Below are 16,841 nucleotides of genomic sequence, written 5' to 3'. Positions count from 1 at the left end.
ATGAATTATTTATCAAGATGTCTCTATAAATAGATGTTGAAGATGTGAATAAAGTCAGTCTATACAGTGTGACATTCTCTTGAGAACAGTGTAACAGCATCCAAAACTGCATATTTTTATGTTTTATATACTGCTGTAATGATTAAGCCTATAACCACAATACACTATTATTAATATATACTATTTAGTGTGGTGGTATAAATTTTGGGACACACCATATATAACGTCATTATTTTCTTGACTTGAGGCCTACTAAACTTCTTTATTTGAATATGCTGATTAGCAACAAGATTAATACAAACGCCTGGCAATAAGAATAAAATTAATATTGATACAGTGGCACCTGTTGAGGGGTTGGACAGTTCAGGCAGCCAATGAATGCTCTGCTCTTGAAGTTATTGTGCTGGAAGAGGGGCAAATGGACAACAGCAGTGCTACCCAAAAAGTGAGATATATAATCCATTTCCCTTGTAATAATTCTTCTGTAACGGTGATTTATCAGTTTACTCATTTATTTAATGTTCAAAAAGAAGATTCTAATTTTGCATGCTTTTGTTTTTCCACTTGGGTCTCTATTGCTCCTATAAACACTCCAAGTGCAAAAAAAAAAAAAAAAAAGAAAATCCATCCATTTTCTGGGAGTCAGTGGAAAGGCATTGGTGTCAGGAATCATACGTCTCTACAAGCCATTTGGATATTGTGATGTCACAATAAGACAATTTGTGTAGAACCACAATGGAACCACTCTTCAGCTGTCACCCCCCATCAGAGCCCCACCCACTAGATTATTTGAAGATTGTTCCGTTAGTTTTACAAGTGGGTGGGGTGTGGCCAGCAACAGCTAATTTGCATAAAATGCAAATGCTGAGAATTCTGAAAATACTGAATCTGACAAGAATCGAGCTGGTGAGCTCTCTTTATGTGAGTGATTTTGTGCAAAGAAATGAATGAACATGTTTTGTATGGCCTATAGACCTATTCTAACTTAGAGAGGGGTATAATATGTTCCCTTTAAAATAAATTCCAGTGGAGTCTGGAAGCAAAAGACCTCTAGGTGTATGTCATAGTGGTGGGAGATATATATATTCTCATCTATAAAAGGGGGAACATTGCAGAGAACATTTCGGAACCACTGGAGGAATGTAAGGTTCTGAACCACTTTGACAAGGGCCAATCCATGATGGTCATAATGTTCTGGTCAGAGTGTCTCCAAAACTGCCAGAGAACCAACCACACGGTCATAGGCCCCAAAGACTCATTAATGAATGTGGGGGGCGAAGGTGAGCCCATTTGTTCTGACCCCACAGCTTATCTATGAGATTGAACCAGAGAGGTTAACCACCACTCCCTTGACCTTCAGTTGCCCTTCCTTTTTTGATAGGTTCTAATCAGTGTATACTGGTAGCACCCCATAAGAACTGTTGTATTGGAGAAGCTCTGACCAAAACATTATCAACATTATCTTTTCTGCTTTGTCCATTTCATGGTTGCTGTGGCAACAGGGTGAACAAAGAAGCCCAGGCCATTCTGCCCCAGGTAGCTTCCACCGGTTCTTCCTGAGGGATCCCCATTGGAGCTCAGGCATTCCTGAACTCCAATGAAATATGGCTATTTCAGTTTGGCTCGTGGTAGTTACCTGTTTTATCTGCTTCAAATACGTCAACTGAGTGTTGACTTGTGGCCACCATTTGACAGTGCCCTCGTAACGAGATTACCAAAGCTATCCACCTCACTTGTCTGTTACTGGTTTTAATCTTGTGGCTGACTGGTGTATGTTTAGCCTGTTGTGGTGTTTGTGCCTCATGTCAGATTCTGGACTACGGTTATGGGTAGAAAGTTGTGGAGTGGCGCCCTCTAGCGTCAGACAGCTGCGCTCCATCTTAAACCTGCACAACAATCCGTAAACATCCCAAACGTCACTTCCTCTCACATTCAGCTGCAGAAACACAGCACGACTTCAAATTCAGTATTTTAATATAAAGCAAAGAGTGCGTTTTGCATGCGACTGAGCCGTGTTCAGCTCAGTCCAGTGCGGGTTTAGAGGCGCTAAAAGGCAGTACAGAGACACGGAGCCCTGCGGCAGACATGAAGGTGAGTGACTGGGGGTTTGTTTTTGTTTTTGTCCGGGGCTCCTCTCTGATCCCCTGCGTTACTGAGAGTCTCAGCCGCTCAGATGTCTTCCTGTATCTGCAGGAACCTGGAAGACTAGAACATGTCCTTCAGCAGTGTGCTGATTTTGGGTCATTTACGCGAGGAACGTGCTTGTTTACTGTACTCTGGGATGGAGATATCGTATACCCTGTTGACACAGGGAGATAAAATACACCTCTTTCACGCAGTCTGTCAAATCGTGTAGTGATAATTATTGGCGTTTATTACCCTCCTATCATTTCATAAAACGTATTGCAGTGTTAAAACATCTATATCACAATCCTGTGCACGATCCTTTACTAAGCATTGAGTCTTTAATGAATTCATACTGATAGTACATTATCAATATCTTACTATTAGTAAATCTCCAAAACCCCACTCCTACCCACACCCTCCAACTCCGCTAGTGCACAGGGACATAGCCTGCATTATCAAGATAGTTGTCTTAACTTAAAAATGAGGACATTTAGCTTATATCAAACACATGTATGTAACCACAACTGAATGACAGTCTGGTGCTCTACGTCCAGGGCTCTAATTTAAACCTAGGTTTCTTGGTTTTAAAAACAGGCTTAGACATTTGTTTATAGAAATTAACTGTTCTTAAACAGTTTTTGAGACATTTTTAGGATCTCTCCAGTCTGTCTGTGTGATGAAAACCGGTTAAATGTGTTTACAAAGCCCCAGTGTCTGTAAATGGGTAAAAAAAACAAAACAAAGGGTCACGGTCGGGTATGCTAGGCTTCTTCACTCTGCTCACAGCAGAGGAACGGCATTCTGGAGGATTTCAAAAAATATATGAATAATATCAAAATAATGAATACAAATTCAACTTCAATTTCAGCCAAGTATAAACAAATGCATCATTATTCCCCCCCGACCCCCTTAAACACACTGTTATGCCTTAAAAGTTGTGGTGCTTCTGAACATAAACAAACTGGAGAACAGCCTTTCCCCACACTTGTACAAGTTCCCTTTGAATCGCAAGATTTATCAGAAAAATTGCAATTTGATATTTTCCCCAAATGTTTCAACCCTAATATTCATTTTAACCATTAACTGGTGTCCTAATAACTCCTCAGAGTCCCAGTTCAGAGGCTGACGTCATAGAGGAAGGCACTCCATCCCCAGCAGACCCCAATGAGGACGAACTGCCACCTTACTTGCGTGAAGAACCACCGGAGGGTGAGTGAAGCCTTGTTTCCAGAAAGGTTGGATATGATTGTTCTATGTCCAACCTTAATCCTGACAGTGTCCCAGAAACTTCGCTGCAGGCCAGGGGTTTTTAAGCAGCTCGAAATAAATAATTAATAAATCATATTGGTATTTTTTTACAAGGCTGTTATTGTTCTTATGTGTAATGCTTCCTTTGGACTGTGTGTCCTCTAGTGAAGTGAAACCTATATACAGTGTATAAATGAATTGAGCTGTACAGCTTAAAATGTCATTTTTTGATCAAAAAAATATCGAAAAAATATTTAACTGTAAAAAATGAAGGTAGGCAAAACTACACTAAGTTTATAAGAAGTTAGATAAAGTTATGGCTTTAAATATAGTTTATAAAATGTTTTTTCAGACAAGAATGTTAGCCAGGTAGCTCGTCCAATAGGAACGTTTTATTCCTCTCCTTTTATTGGTTAAGCTTGACTTTGGGTTTAAGTTACCTGGTTAAGGGTACTAGCTGTGAAAAATAATCATTACCACTTAAGAATCAGACTAAACTTGAAAAGGTTTATAAATGGTTTACAATAATCATTGGAACAGTGACCTGCTATTTGCCAAATAGTGAACCCACATCCATGTGCACTGTTAAACCTCAGCTCATGCCAGATACTGACCTCAATTTGTCTCATCTCTCAGTTGACGTTAAGTCTGTCGGCTTCAGCACGTAGCTGTTAATAAGTCACCAAGTCGAATCACTCAACCAATGATAGGATGTCTTTTTTTAGACATTGATGAGAATGTGGTGCACCTTAACACATGAAATGACTAAATTCACATTCTCAGGTCTTATCTTATTAGTAATCTTGACATTGTCAGTATTAGACAAAAAAAAGAGGTCACTGTCGTCGTTCTACCTCTGTGTTACAAATGACTGTTTATGACCTTTTAAGGTGTTTACAACCTATTTGATAACCCCCGGATTAACCGGTTTTAAACCATTCATAAACATGTGCAGTCTTATTTTAAAGTAGTGATATATAGGGTGAGGAGATGGTATGTAGTCACTGCTGTTATAGCTGTGTGTTCAGTTTTAGTAAATGGGTTACTCTCAGGGGCGGCACGGTGGCGCAGCAGGGAGTGTCGCAGTCACACAGCTCCAGGGACCTGTAGGTTGTGGGTTCGATTCCCGCTCTGTGACTGTCTGTGAGGAGTGTGGTGTGTTCTCCCTGTGTCTGCGTAGGTTTCCTCCGGGTGACTGTCTGTGAGGAGTGTGGTGTGTTCTCCCTGTGTCTGCGTAGGTTTCCTCCGGGTGACTGTCTGTGAGGAGTGTGGTGTGTTCTCCCTGTGTCTGCGTGGGTTTCCTCCGGGTGACTGTCTGTGAGGAGTGTGGTGTGTTCTCCCTGTGTCTGCGTGGGTTTCCTCCGGGTGACTGTCTGTGAGGAGTGTGGTGTGTTCTCCCTGTGTCTGCGTAGGTTTCCTCCGGGTGACTGTCTGTGAGGAGTGTGGTGTGTTCTCCCTGTGTCTGCGTGGGTTTCCTCCGGGTGACTGTCTGTGAGGAGTGTGGTGTGTTCTCCCTGCGTCTTGCGCCCAATGATTCCAGGTAGGCTCTGGACCCACCGTGACCCTGAACTGGATAAGCGCTTCCAGATAATGAATGGATGGATGGGTTACTCTGGATCATTTTTGGTAATGATCTTTAGGCTGCCCCTACTACAGTTCCTCGCTTGTACTATTTGCTGCAGTAATAAACCCTATTACCACATAAACCAGTCTGAGCTCATATAGTGTGCTGGCCTGCAGATGTAATACAGCCCAGTGGTCTGTAGAGGGCTTTATTACTTCATCATAGTTTAGAGACTCCTTCAGAGAGGGTGCTATATACAGCCTCCAGCTCTTGGCCTTTGCTGAAGCTACTCTGGGGTCATTCCTCCTTGATGCACAAAAAGATGTCAGATGTGTAGAACAATGTCAGTGGCATTTAACTTTTTCTAGGATTTAACTGCAATAGTGTAATATATTTTATTATTTGTACATGATTCTTTTAATGCAGATGTAGTCTCTCTGCTTCAACAAAGCTAAGCTCTTCATTAACATCAGAAGCCTTTTATGCGTTTGGCAGTTTCTTGAATCTTGTTATTGCAGGTCGTATGGTTTATTACTGCACTAAACAGCACAGGTTGGGAATAATACTGGCTCAGCTGCCTGCAGCCATAGCACCTGAACACCAGAACCTAAGCACTTTTGGACCTGGCCCGTACCTGGATGAAAGACGTCTGAGGAAATCTTGATGGGCTTAGTGTTGGTTCGGCCAACAGGGGGCATTGTTCCTGTGATCTGTGTGCACCCCAAGCCCCCCGTGTGAAGTTACGGAGACACAACAGATGCACAGATGGTGACGAGACGTTAAACCCATCTGTGCTTTTCTCTCTTTTATATCCTGGAAGTTATTGTGATTTTTGCAGCGAAGTATTTGGATTGTCTCATTATAAAGTGGCATGTTTATTGGTCGACACTAAATGTGCTGGTCTCGTTCATCTCCCATGAAAATCAGGATGCGTAACCATAGTAACAACATGAGAAGTTCTGCCGAATACTAAAAAGAAGTAGATTAAGTTCAGACACTTTACACCTGACTTGGATTCATTTACTGAAAGTTATATATTGTTTGTGGCTTCCACAGACTGTAATCCACCTGTTGCTCTGCATACTTTCTTTATCTCTTGTAACCCTATTCATCAATGGTCAGGGCCCCCACAGAGCAGGTGTGATGTGGTGATGGATCATTCTCAGCGCTGCAGTGACACTGACGTGGTGGTGGTGTGTTAGTGTGTGTTGTGCCGGTGCAACTGGATCAGACACAGCAGTGCTGCTGGAGTTTTTAAACCTAAGAACGGTCCACCGACCAAAACCATCCAGCCGACAGCGTCCTGTGTCCACTGATGAAGGCCTAGAGGGCGATCGACACACACTGTGCCGCGACAGATGAACTACTGTCTCTGACCTTACGAGGACAGTGAGTGGACACAGTGTTTAAAAACGGGTCTGAACGATCAGCACCTGTGCATGTCCATGTCTCCTCTAGAGCGGTCCGTTAGGTCCGTCTCGTTGAAGGTGGATGCACTGCTGTGGTCCCTCCAGTGGTTTGTGGTGTCAGTGTTGTACACAAGAGGGCAGCGTTGGTCTGAGGAGGTCACCACAACGTACAGTTCCCTGAACAGAGCACTCCCAGGCAGAGCTTGGTTAAGTTAGACCAGGGTACCATTCTTTTGCATCCGATTTCAAACAAAGCTCACACTGATTCAAAGCCTTTGATTTAAGCAGAATGGCGCGCATGTCTTTGTGAAGGCCCGGGGGATCAGGAATACCTTCGGCTCTCGAGATAATCACGTTAACCTGTTTAAGATCACATTTATTAGGCTCCTTTGAGGCTGAACTTTTCAGATAATAAACCTGGTTCTGTCAAGATAACACATGAAATGGAATATCAGAATAGAGCGTCTGTTCCTTTCTGTTTGATCCCACTCTCCTTGGGCCTTACAAAGAAACCCAGTTATTTTTATTTAGCCCAGCCTCTCTCTCGCTCTCTCTCTCTCTCTCTCTCTCTCTCTCTCTCTCTCTCTCTCTCTCTCTCTCTCTCTCGCTCTCTTCCTCTCTCTCTCTCTCTCTCGCACTCTCTCTCTCTCTCGCGCTCTCTCTCTCTCTCCCTCTCTCTTTCTCTCCCTCTCTCTCTCTCTCTCTACCTCTCTCTCCCTCTCTTTCTCCCTCTCTCTCTCTTGCTCTCTTCCTCTCTCTCTCCCTCCCTCTCTCTCCCCCTTTCTCTTTCTCTCCCTCTCTCTCTCTCTCTCTCTCTCTCTCTCTTTCTCTCCCTCTCTCTCCCTCTCTCTCTCTTTCTCTCTCTCTTTTTCTTTCTCTTTCTCTCTCTCTCTCTCTCTTTTCCTCTCTCTCCCTCTCTCTCCCTCCCTCTCTCTCTCCCTCCATCACTCTGCAAAGGCACCGTACACTTCTTGAGAGGTCTGATGCTTCCTGTTAAGCATTCTCTTTCTTTTTGGAGACGCTGACGCTTGAATCAACCCGGTTTTAATTCATTATTGATAATGAAAAAGATGCTTTCTCACACTCCTGGGCTTTCTGCGCTCCCCTGCTAATGTCATGCTAATTGTCCTATTTTCTCACACGGATTTACAGACAAACAAACCAGTGAGCAGTCAGACGTAATGAAAGCACAGAACGCAGACGTAGCGCCTGTACGCATCACACAGGATTCAGTGCAGTGCAGGTGATTGTGTAATGCTACCGTCTGGCCCCTCTGGCTCTAGCTACCGTCTTTATTGCAGATCCCAAATTAGTGCTGTGCTGTGCTGCACCATGCGCTGGGCTTTTGTTTTTTTTTCTTTTAGTCACTGGCTATAGGCACAACACTGTGGAGGACTGTTTTGTCCAGGGTTCATGCGTCTTTCTGAATATAAAGTAAATAATGCACTGTGTTTATTACATAACTGTAATTTAATGGAAATTTCAATTTGGGTTAGGGCCACAGTTGCTATCAGACAGCGGTTATGTAACAGTTGCATGGCTGAAATGATGCTGCAACACTTTGAATATAGTGTTACTCTGTGTCTGAGTAACTGCACCCTGCTGGTTTAAGCTAAAACTGAATGCTGCCAGAGGGGGCGCTGTAGAGCTGAAACTGACCACAGTAAAAATGATGGCAGAGTAAATGAATAATTGAATGGAAGTAAACGGTAACCAGTGGCTAATACTGTGGTAACACATTCACCGGGGTGGTTTCGGTATATTGCAGCGCATATCACCATCTCAAAAAATACCAATATATTCACAGTAGTGTTGTTGGAGCCCTTTGTTTTCACTGCTGTTGTACAAGAACACAGTGGGGACATACGCCTATGTGAAAACTGTAGGGATGAGGCTGTTTGAGCTTGTTGTAAAGTTGTGTGTTTTCTTGCGGTACAGAATCCATTCCCTCGTTGCAGGTGGTGTTCTGGGGTCACTGCAGGGTGAAACGTAGCCACATGTTAATGGAGCTGTGGAGACGTGGAGATATGAATAGCAAGTTTCACTACTGTGTGTGTGTGTGTGTGTGTGTGTGTGTGTGTGTTGGTCTATTTGAGAGCTGTGTAGATATGTTTTTGTAGAGTCTATATCTACCTATATATTAGCCATAACGTAAAGTTAAAGCCACCTCCTTGTTTCTACACTCACTGTCCATTCTCCAGGGGCACTGTGCAGTTCTACAATTACAGACTGCAGCCAATCTGTTGCTTTGCTTCTTTGTTAGCCTTTTGGCTAAGATTTGGGTGGTGGATCATCCTCACTGCTGCAGTGGCACTCATGTAATGGTGGTGTGTTAGTGCAGTTGGAGTGGATCAGGCACAGCAGCAGCTGCTGGAGTTGTAAACCCCTGAGAACAGTCCACCGACCAAAAACATCCAGCCGACAGCGTCCTGTGTCACTGATGAAGGACTAGAGGACGACCGACACACACTGTGCAGCGACAGATGAGCTACTGTCTCTGACTTTACATCTACAAGGTGGACCAACGAGGGAGGAGTGTCTCACAGAGTGGACAGTGAGTGGACACATGGTTTATCCACTCGTGGCAAAGCAACATTCGCACTAACACACTAACACCACGTCTGTTTGCTTGTGCTGAATTAGCAGCGACTTCAGAGAGACCTCTGAGAATTTTGCACAGTGATATATGTCTCTCTCTGTCTCTCTCTGTGTTTGTGTGAGAGAGAGCCAGAGTGTTGTGGGTGGATGAGGCTGGGGCAGGGCACTTGGAGCAGTGTTAGTGGTGTAGATTTTGCACCTGTTCTTTTCTCTGATCCTGAAAATCCTCCAAACCGACTGTTTTTCATCGCTCAATAAAGTACATCTTTTTTTTCCTGAGTGAAAAGGAGCGGGCGTCAGTGTGCAGGTGCAGCCTTTATAGCCAACAAGTCTCTCTCGCTTAATGTGGAACCTCTAATAGTGTGCTCATGAAGACTTTTTTTTCGCATCAGTGATTATTCAGCAAGAAGATTAGATCACAGAGTGCATCTGTAGAAGAAGTGTCGCTTTTCACTTCCTGTGACTTCAATGCACAGGTCTTGGTGATCAGCCATGAATGATTTTTCATTTCTTCGTTTCTTCATGGGACGTGACAAACGGTCAAGTCATTGGTCGATGTCGAATTGCCACGACCTGATCTTAAAATGCTGAGGATGCACAATAATCACAGAGCACTGAGATATGTAGCTTTCAAACATTTGAACATATTGTCTATGATTAGGGAGTTCAGCTACTTCAAGTGGTACACTGTAAAAAAATTTCTTGTAAATTTTACAGTAAAATACTGGCAGCAGAGTTCCCAGCCATTTACCGTATTTTTACAGGAACACTACTGTATTTCAAATTTACAGCATATTACTGTAATTGAATAATACAATAATTTACTGTAAATACTGTGATTTACAGTAAAATACTGTAGCAGACTCGCTGTAAATTTACAGCAATTTTTTACAGTGTACGTATTGTGGAAACAGATGTTCAGTTTTGCACATGCTGTGTGTATAATCACCGTAAAGATGCATGAAATTAACTGGGATGCTCTAACGCAGCAGCTACACCGGCACTTACGTTAGCCGCACTCCGTGCTTTGAGCTGAGTAGCAGTGAATTTACATTCTCTGGATGGACAGAGCACACGCCAATATCTTGTTGATGAAGTGACCTCACTAAGGTTTTTGTGGTTCAGTGCCATCAAATAATCCCAACATCCAACATTTAGTGTAAAGCCTTTCCAGACAAGAACAGGCTGTTACAGCAGCAATGGAAGGGGAAAAAACTCAACAGAAACGTACATTCCACCAGTTAATGTTTGTAGACACTTGTTCATAATAGAAACGTTAACGGGTGTGGTGTACATTTCTGTAGCGATTCCAGCTCAGGTTTATCTTGTATCTAATCCACACAGACATGCTGCTCCTACACTCTACACTCCCTCTTCATTGCTTTCAGAGACAGAGAATAGGGAACGGAGTTGTAGGTTTATCACAGTCTCAGGTTTCACTGTTACACAAAGCCGTTTTTAAAAGAATGGAAGTCAGAACAATGTAGGAGTTTATAGAGTGCTGTTCTAACACCTGGTGGCATGGTGGCGCTGTGTGTAGTGTCACTACCATACAGCCCCAGGGTCCCAGGGTTGTGGGTTCAATCCTCATCTCATGAGAAATGTGGTGTGTTTCCCCTGGGTGCTCCCGTGGAGGGTCTTCTCACCTTCCAAAATGCATGTTAGTAGGTGGATTGGCTCTGTGAAATTGGCCACAGTGTGAGACTGGGTGAGTGCATGAAATTCATTTGTTTTCTTTAACTGCTTTACCCTGTTTAGGTTTGTCCAAAACACTCCCCGAATCACAGAGTGTACCGCAGTAAGACATGCTATGGCACAAGCCCATCACAGGGCCTCACACGCTCACCCAGTCACTCACATCTTTGGGCATTGTGCACAGCCAGGCCACTCACCAGCATGGATTTCATTCATTCATTCATTCTCATTCATTTGTTATCTGTAACCCATATCCAGTTCAGGGTCGTGGTGGGTCCAGAGCCTACCTGGAGCCTACACCACACTCCTCACAGACAGTCACCCAGAAGAAACCCACGCAGAAACAGGGAGAACACTGCACACTCCTCACAGACAGTCACCCAGAGGAAACCCACGCAGACACAGGGAGAACACACCACACTCCTCACAGACAGTCACCCGGAGGAAACCCACGCAGACACAGGGAGAACACACCACACTCCTCACAGACAGTCACCCGGAGGAAACCCACGCAGACACAGGGAGAACACACCACACTCCTCACAGACAGTCACCCGGAGGAAACCCACGCAGACACAGTGCTAATGTGCTAATACATGTTTGGTGTCTAAACATTGCTTCTTTAGGTTTTAAGTTGAGCAAAATACTATTTGAAGCCTTTACCTCAGCAATTAGTATCATGCTAACTGCATACGTAAATAACCTTAACCTTAAACCATGTCAAGTTGTTAATAATCTCAGTCTCAATGCTGTATTTTACTGCTAAATATTAAAAAATGGAAGTACCTCACAAAAAATGTATCTGTAAAAGCAGCCTCAAAATACTAAATAACTCAACAATGATTAAGGTTTGCAGTTAGCACAAGGCTAAACAGTAGCCATACATATATGTTTTGCTGTTTGCTAGCTATGTTAGCTTTATAGCTCCAGAAATCTGAAATCACCACATTAAACAGAACAGCATTATGCTGCTATAAGCTAACAGAAGCCCATTAGCTTTCTTTCTTTGTTAGTTACTCTCTGCATGCAGCTCTTAGCACTTAGCTTAACTTTATATATCAATATTATGTGATTATTAGTCTGCAGGAAGTATATACACCATTCAGAATGTCTGAGTAGTGTTGGATATTTGTAAGGTTGATTTAAATAGCAGGTACGTCATGTTGTCTATGCATTTGGCAGCTGCTATATGTTAAAATGCTCTGATCTTGTTTTCTATTAATAACAAATGAAGCATGTGTTTACAACAGATGTGGAATGCAGAGCCAGTCCTTGCACCTTGGATGGAAAAATGACGAAAGCTGCTCTAGTGTGAGTCAGGAGGAAGAAAATAGTTTGGGAATCCCTGCTTTAAAGTGCAAGAAAAAACAGCACAAAACAACAAACAGATGGAAATGTATTTTTGTCGGTTTGAAAAGGTCTGTACTAGGGTCTTAATATTCACCAAATGGAGCCTTGGGTAACTGTGATGAATTTGGTGTGTTCTCCAGGTGTGCCCATATACTCCCATAATTAAAAAAAATAAATAAATCCATAGGGCGGCACGGTGGTGCAGCAGGTAGTGTTGCAGTCACACAGCTCCAGGGTCCTGGAGGTTGTGGGTTCGATTCCCGCTCCGGGTGACTGTCTGTGAGGAGTTGGTGTGTTCCCCATGTGTCTGCGTGGGTTTCCTCCAGGTTCTCTGGTTTCCTCCCACAGTCCAAAAACACATGTTGGTAGGTGGATTGGTGACTCAAAAGTGTCCGTAGAGTGTGTGTGCTGCCATGTTAAGGACTGGCGTCCTCTCCAGGGAGTATTCCCGCCTTGTGCCCAGTGATTCGAGGTAGGCTTTGGACCCACCGCAACTCTGAACTGGAGTCAGGTAGCCCCCATTTTGGAACCACGGTCTAAGCTGATCAGATTAAGGATGGAAGCACACTAAAACAAATGGTTTCAATAATTAGAGAAGTGCTTTTTTTAACCTTCAGTTGTGAAAGCTACAAGATAAATTAGCTCGTTTTGGTGATGAACTTTCTTTTCTCCCCTGAAAGTAGCTGCTGGAGGGTACTTTGTAAGTCAGTAGAATCAGCCAGGAGTTATTAATAGGACAAAATGAATCTTTATTGACTTTTTCTGCCGTTGTCCTGTTTGCTGGGGGCTGTGTGAGCTGTTCCATCATTCTGACAGATCCAGTGCATGTGTGTGTGTGTGTGTGTGTGTGTGTGTGTGTGTGTGTGTGTGTGTGTGTGTGTGTGTGTGTGTGTGTGAGAGAGTGAGAGAGAGAGAGAGAGTGTGAGTGTGATGTTGTGTGAAAGTATGATGGATGGCCTGTCAGCTGGACGAAGTTGCCGATGCTGTGTCCACCTGTGTTTCGGCTTTGGCTGTTTTTTCATCAGGCCCCAGACGGGACAGCCCATCGGCATACGCACTGATCAAAGCGCAGCAGCCGGTGATGGATTACTGGGAAAGGGGCGAGAGGGCTGCAGTGGCCCACAGCGCACTCTCTGTGTTACAGTCAACGTTTTTATCGAACATTATGACGGCCAGTTAGAGAGGAGTGCCAAGCAAGCGTCTAATTTTCATATTTTCTTATTGCCTTGCAGTCAGCAGTTGTTCTTTCACCTCCCCCCACAGTTTAAAGCACCTCTCTTATTTTCAAAAGTGGAAAGGACACTCCAGATGGAGAGTAGCCAAAAACCTATTGCTGTTATTTATTATAGAGACTTCTGCTTTCTGAAATGGCTGATCTTGTCCACGTTTTTATACACGTTTCTATAACAGCTTGCTGCAGATACCTGCCCCAACAGTCTGTGAAAACATCAAGGACCCTGTGGAGCAGTATATTTAGTCTGTACACACCTCTAATTCTGATTAATATGAGCAGGTATTTAATTCCCGTGAACTGTGTCATGCAGCTGCTCTGTATTCTGTTTGGGAGGAGAAATAGATTTGCAGTTCTGGTTCATCAGAGGGTAAAAGTGTTTCCTCTGCAAGCGTCTTTCCTTCATTTGTTCAATAATAATAATAATAATCCCAATAATAACCTGCTTGTTTTAGTCCATAAAAATAAAGGTGGCCATTCTTTCTTAAAAGGAAACACCAATCTAAAAGACAGCTGCACTTGGGTCTGCGTTATTCTCCCCAGCACTTTTCTAAACAGAGATACGCCCATGCAAAAGCCTCATTACTTTCAGATGGATACCGTAAAGCCTGGATCTTCTAGGCGTGAGAGAAATAGTTGTTTGTGCTCATGTAAATAGATAAATCACAGAACAAATAATTAAAATTTAATACAAATGCTCATTGATATTTAAACATGTCCTTGCATGTTCAGTAAAGCAAACTGCCTCTTCAGATGAGCTACTGAAGTGTTGAGCTAGCGGTAGATGATGGGCTTCTATTATTATTTTTTCCCTCAGAGACAACAGCTTAGATTGTTAAGGGCTAACCTGTTGTTTGTTGGGTTTTAGCTAATGGAAGCAAGAACATTTCATAGACAGTGTACTACATATGGCTTCTTAACATCTAAAAAACAAGTTCAGTGACTCTGTGCTGGAGGAAGAGAAAAGTTAAAAAATAAGCGAATTAAGACGGTTGTACACTGTTTAGAAGCAGAGCAGGCGCTAACAGGCACTAACAGGCGTTCAGCAGATGTTTTTCCAGCGAACTGAAGCTCAAAACACACACAATTAGAGCATAAAGCGTCAGAGCTGTCAGTCGGGTGAAGGGTCTTCTGAGTATTCTGTCTGTTTTTATCCTTCTTCCCCTATCTCTTAGCCCAAGCTCAGCGCTAAACTCACACTGCTACCGGGCTTGATTTTCTTCACCTGTTTTCAGACGGTCACATCTCCACTCAGTGAGCTCCCAAAGCGCCCCCTCCCTGTGGCTCACTTAAATTCACAAAAATGTTTGTCCATGTTCTTAAAGACAGAACAGAAGTTTGAAGCACACACATCATAAATATCGCTCTCATTTTGAGATACTGTCCACATTTTATATATCGACGTATACGCTGTTATCATTATACGGCCCAACCCTGATTTCTTATATCATCTACCTTGGTTTTTCAGAGACCTCCCTCTGCCTCTGATTGCTTTATGCATTTTAAAATCCTCTACTTCCAATGTGATAAGATACCAGGGTGCATGGAGATGTGATTATAACTGACCAATGTCGATAACCATGATCTAAGACATTGGTTTTATTGTTTTTTTACATTGCTGCAAAAAATGCAACACACACTTTCAATGCTGCCCATTTTGAGCACCATCTACTTGTTGGTTCTGTCACTACACAATGTTCCAGAACCTCATCATTTCTGTAATTATCAAAACACTCATTACAATACACTCACTCAAAACATTCAGACGGTATATTTTACCTTGGTAGACATTATGCTCTTAAAAGTCACAGCATTTTTTGTTTGTCCAAGGATTTTGTGGCCCACTGTTTATGGTCAGTTTCCTCCAGAGTCAGAGCCAGTGGACTCAAATTGGAGCGGTGGGCTCCTGGGAAATTTGCAGCATTCTCTTCCAGAACCACAGAGAACATGCAGCTATCCCATCCATTAAAGTGCACAGTCATGCCGAGGTGCCACACACACTCCCAGCCAGGACTCGGAGTGTGTCAGAGTGGATACACATCAGGCACTCTCACTGTCCGCTTTGTTATCTACCGTGTCCCTGAGCTCCCAGCATCCAGCCTGGGAAATTTGTGAGAATAGACTGAGGCGAAAGCCCCCAGGGCTCTGACTTCTAACGCAAGATATCCATTCATTCTGTAGTAAAGGCAAGGACAAAGATGTGTGTGGGTGTGTGTGTGTTGTTATTATACATTATCAGGACACATGTCAGAACACTTCCTGACTTTTAAGCCAATTAAAACAGCACTGACCTACAGTAACCCAGAATTTAAGATTAAGGTAAAGTTGTAGTGCTTGGTTATAGAAGCTTTTAACTTGTGACTGATATAATTCACTACGTAGGGTGTAGGGAGCCATTTGAGATGCAGCCTTTGGGATGGCAAGATTTTAAAAAAGCATTAGTAAACTGTACACATCATTTCATCAAAGCCAATATTTGGCATGGCCGCAAACCGTACTATAGATAAATACAGGGGGTCCTCGACTTACGACGTTGATCCGTTCCTACATCGCATCATAAACCGATTTTCGGTGTAAGTCGGAACATACGTACATACTGTACGTAAATAGCATACAGTAAGCACTTACCGTGCACACCAAACACGAAGCTCGCGTTACGACGTTTACAACGCAAAACCACTTAAGTCGAAACAAGGCTTTGTACAGTAAATGGGAGATGTGTCGTAACCACGAAACATCGTAACTCGGGACTGACGTAACCCAAGGACCTCCTGTAAATATTATTTATGCTTATATTATTATTACATTAAGCTTCAGACTCAAAATGGTGGCAGAGTGCTGAGCTCATCGGTGCATGAGGGCAACAATGGCTGTCCCATCTCGTCCAAAAAACAGGCATTTTAACAATAGTTTGAGGAGAGTACTAAGCTCTGCCCACCAGTGAAACCCCCTAAAATGGGCCTGCAAGAATCAGAACTAGGCCATGGGGGAATAGAAAATGGTCGCCTGGTCCACTGTGCCCAGTTTATTTGTGTGCAGTGTTTTACCAAGTGAGAAAACAGAGGAGAGAGTGGGATTCTGACTTGTAAATCTTACATTAAAAGTTAACATTGTTTATTCTACAGGGTGGGCCATTTATATGGATACACCTTAATATATAAATGTATAAATATATAATTTATATAATATGGATACACCTTATATAACCTTTTAACAGTTACGTTAAAACCAAGCACACCATTGTTTTTCTTGTGAAATTCCCAATAAGTTTGATGTGTCACATGATCCTCTTCCCATTGGGGGGAAAAAAACAAGAGTTGGATCCAAAATGGCCAACTTCAAAATGGCCACCATAGTCACCACCCATCTTGAAAAGTTTTCCCCCTCCCATATACTAATATGCCACAAACAGGAAGTTAATATCACCAACCATTCCCGTTTTATTAAGATGTATCAATATAAAAGTCCCACCCTGTATATTCTCTAAAATTGTTTTGGAGAAACCTCTTGTTTATTCAGCAGAGATGTGTAACTCAAATTGGCAGTGTTTGACCTCACTTGCTAACGTTAAAAATAACGTGGTAAAAACATTAACCACAATCATGTTTTGATTTGTAAA

At 42.9% G+C, this 16,841-nt stretch overlaps 1 protein-coding gene across 1 annotated transcript in view; it reads left to right on the top strand.

The window, feature by feature from the left end:
* Positions 1-1,925: 1,925 nt before the first annotated feature.
* Positions 1,926-16,841, top strand: part of zgc:101566 (Transmembrane protein 263-B-like) — a 45,798-nt gene continuing 30,882 nt past the window's right edge. Inside the window, exons 1-2 of the mRNA XM_066649781.1 lie at positions 1,926-2,091; positions 3,234-3,336. Coding sequence (XP_066505878.1) covers positions 2,086-2,091; positions 3,234-3,336 — 109 coding nt within the window. The 5' untranslated portion in view covers positions 1,926-2,085. The remainder of the gene's footprint in view (positions 2,092-3,233; positions 3,337-16,841) is intronic.

Source organism: Hoplias malabaricus, chromosome 17, assembly GCF_029633855.1.
Source record: "Hoplias malabaricus isolate fHopMal1 chromosome 17, fHopMal1.hap1, whole genome shotgun sequence".
NCBI lineage: Eukaryota > Metazoa > Chordata > Actinopteri > Characiformes > Erythrinidae > Hoplias > Hoplias malabaricus.
This window is presented reverse-complemented; position numbering and strand designations above follow the sequence as displayed.